Below are 2,574 nucleotides of genomic sequence, written 5' to 3'. Positions count from 1 at the left end.
TAAAGGTCTTTTATAAATAATGTAAAGATACTCTATGTAATTTATAAAATTCAAGATGTGACCATATGTAGACAAAGAATCCTTTGAAGAATACGTAACATCACTCAGACTGATAACTTTATGGTAAAACTTGTCAGAATTACACCCAACTAACAGATTGAACAGGCCACTGTTTTAAAAACTGAAAATAAAAATTATTTTTAAATAATTATTTTGACAGTTGAAATATTGGCCATGTCAACAAAATACCTCATAGTCATAGTAACGTTAGTATGTTATTGCCATTCCCAAAAAACAAAACAAAATCAAATCTAACAATAAATTAGAAAAACATTCAAATTTACTATATTTCAATTCTATACATTTTTGACTAAAATGTTGATTTTTCAGTTAGTTTTTGAATGGAGTAATTGCCTAGTCACATAAACACGTGTCAGTCAATGTAATCCCGATAGCTAATACTACAGTATAGTACACAAGTCCCAGACAGACAGGAACAGGACAACACTTGGCGATTAGATGCCTAGACCCCTCTGGCCTGTATGGAGATTGGTAATATGGTGATAATTGGTCAGTGCATAACATTAAGCACAGGTGAACACACAGGTGGTACCTGTGATAAAACACAACCTCTTTAGGCCTCCCGAGTGGCATCATTACAGACCAAGGGCGCACAGGTGGCTCATTGTGCTCTAGCGACTCCTTGTGGTGGGCCGGGCGCATGCATGCTGACTTCGGTCGGCAGTTGTACTGTGTTTCCTCAGACACATTGGTGCGACTGGCTTCTGGTTCTTGGCAGGGTCATGTTTCGGAGGACGCATGGCTCTCGACCTTCGCCTCTCCCAAGTCCGTACGGGAGTTTCAGCGATGGGACAAGACTGTACCTTCCAATTGGGGAGAAAAAAGGGTGAAAAGTACCAAAATAACCAAAACAACCTCTTCCTGAAGACCCTCACTTTTCTGAAAGTATCTTGTCTCTCTTGTGCAATGAGCGGTTACAAAATACAATTCTCTGTCATTTTTATGATAAAATATGAAATAAATTGACGGCTCTGCAAGCGGTTTCTGCAAAACAAGGAAGTGCCTGTGACTACGGAAGCCCGTTGGGAAACAAATAGTTGTTTTCAGAGAAAACACAGCCAAATAGAATGATACCAAAAGGAAAGTCGGCCACGGATGAAGTTCACAGTATTCCATGACACAACACACGCATAACTACATTACATACAAATTACAACTTTGGACCTCGTGTACAACAGTTACAAAATAACAGTAGAAACACAGTAATTACTATCCAGGGTGGGATATTTTCTCAAAGGGGGGCCACCTCACCTGATTAAATTCTGTCCTGTCCTCAATGACGATGCACTGACCAATGGTTTCATTTTTAAATAGTCCTAATTAGCTTCTTCTCCTCCTCTCCCTTCCCTCCCTTTTCCCTCTCATCCCTCCTTGACCCAGCCCGCTACTAAGACCGCGCGTCCGTTTTCGACTTCACTATCGTGATGACACTCGTCGCCGCCACTTTCCCCGGTATGAGTGGTCCGATCACCGACCCGACCCCACCACCTCCCCTCTGACCCCCGACCCCTAACCCCACTCCCGGGCTCCTCGCCACAGTCCTTGCAAAACTCTGTAGCGCCTCGTACTTCGACCTCAGGTGATCGAGCTCCGCCCTCATGCTGGCGTTCTCCGACGCCAACTTATCCACTTCCTGTTGAAGCTGTGACTTCTGCTTCTCCAGCTCCTCCTTCTGGGTGACCCGTTTGACCCGGCAGCTGGCGGCGTAGCCACGGTTCTTCAGGGTGCGCCGGCGCTGTTTAAGCTGCAGGATCTCATCCTTGGTGAGGCCGCGGAGGTGCTGGTTGAGCTCCCGGACGGACATAGTCACCAGCTCATCATCTGTCAGGGTGGTCCCATTCTCCCCCGGCTCCCTCTTCACCTGAGGGGAGGGGAGGGAGGAGAGGGGGAGGGAGAGAGGGAGGTGAGTTAGGAAGAAGACATGGAGAGGCCGTAGTACACGTGTCAAACTCATTCCACGGAGGTCCTTGTGTCTGCGAGTTTTCGCTCTACCCTTGTACTTGATTGATGAATTAAGGTCACTAATTAGTAAAGAACTCCCCTCACCTGGTTGTCTAGGTCTTAATTGAAAAAAAGGAAAAAAAACACTTGGCCCTCAGTGGAATGAGTTTGACACCTCTGCAGTAGCAGGTAAGAGAGAAAATACCTTACTTGGATACATTATCATATATTTCTACATCAGTCCAGCGCCAGTTCTCACCTTCAAGGCCTTGTTTCCCTTATTAGTGGTCGACATGCCACGAGAACCAGCCCCCTCTGAACACACCTGCAGACAGGACGGAGACAGAGAGAAAATACATAATATCACATTTGAATTTTTTTTTTTGGGGAACTTCTGTGAGTGTAATGTTTACTGTTCATTTGTTGTTTTATTTCACTTTTGTTTATTATCTACTTCACTTGCTTTGGCAATGTTAATATATGTTTCCCATGCCAATAAAGCCCTTAAATTGAAATTGAATTGAGAGAGAGCGAGAGAAGAGGAGGCAGTGT

The 2,574-nt window shown here is 44.6% G+C and overlaps 1 protein-coding gene across 1 annotated transcript; it reads right to left on the bottom strand.

Moving 5' to 3' along the window:
• Positions 1-1,468: 1,468 nt before the first annotated feature.
• Positions 1,469-2,362, bottom strand: LOC139399575 (transcription factor MafG-like). The gene is made up of 2 exons (XM_071144937.1): positions 2,282-2,362; positions 1,469-1,942 (listed from the first exon to the last, which is right to left on the bottom strand). The coding sequence occupies exons 1-2, from the start codon at positions 2,315-2,317 to the stop codon at positions 1,469-1,471; spliced, it is 510 nt and encodes a 169-aa protein (XP_071001038.1). The 5' UTR covers positions 2,318-2,362.
• Positions 2,363-2,574: the final 212 nt, after the last annotated feature.

This window comes from Oncorhynchus clarkii, unplaced genomic scaffold (assembly GCF_045791955.1).
Source record: "Oncorhynchus clarkii lewisi isolate Uvic-CL-2024 unplaced genomic scaffold, UVic_Ocla_1.0 unplaced_contig_13870_pilon_pilon, whole genome shotgun sequence".
Lineage (NCBI taxonomy): Eukaryota > Metazoa > Chordata > Actinopteri > Salmoniformes > Salmonidae > Oncorhynchus > Oncorhynchus clarkii.
The sequence above is the reverse complement of the archived record's forward strand: the minus strand, read 5'-3'. Positions and strand labels throughout refer to the sequence as shown.

Excerpts from the sequence above, each read along its gene's own strand:
- LOC139399575 (XM_071144937.1), bottom strand. The coding sequence starts at position 2,317 with ATGTCGACCACTAATAAGGGAAACAAGGCCTTGAAG. Across the intron at positions 1,943-2,281 it reads AGGGAAACAAGGCCTTGAAG|GTGAAGAGGGAGCCGGGGGA; the intron begins GTGAGAACTGGC and ends CCCTCCCCTCAG.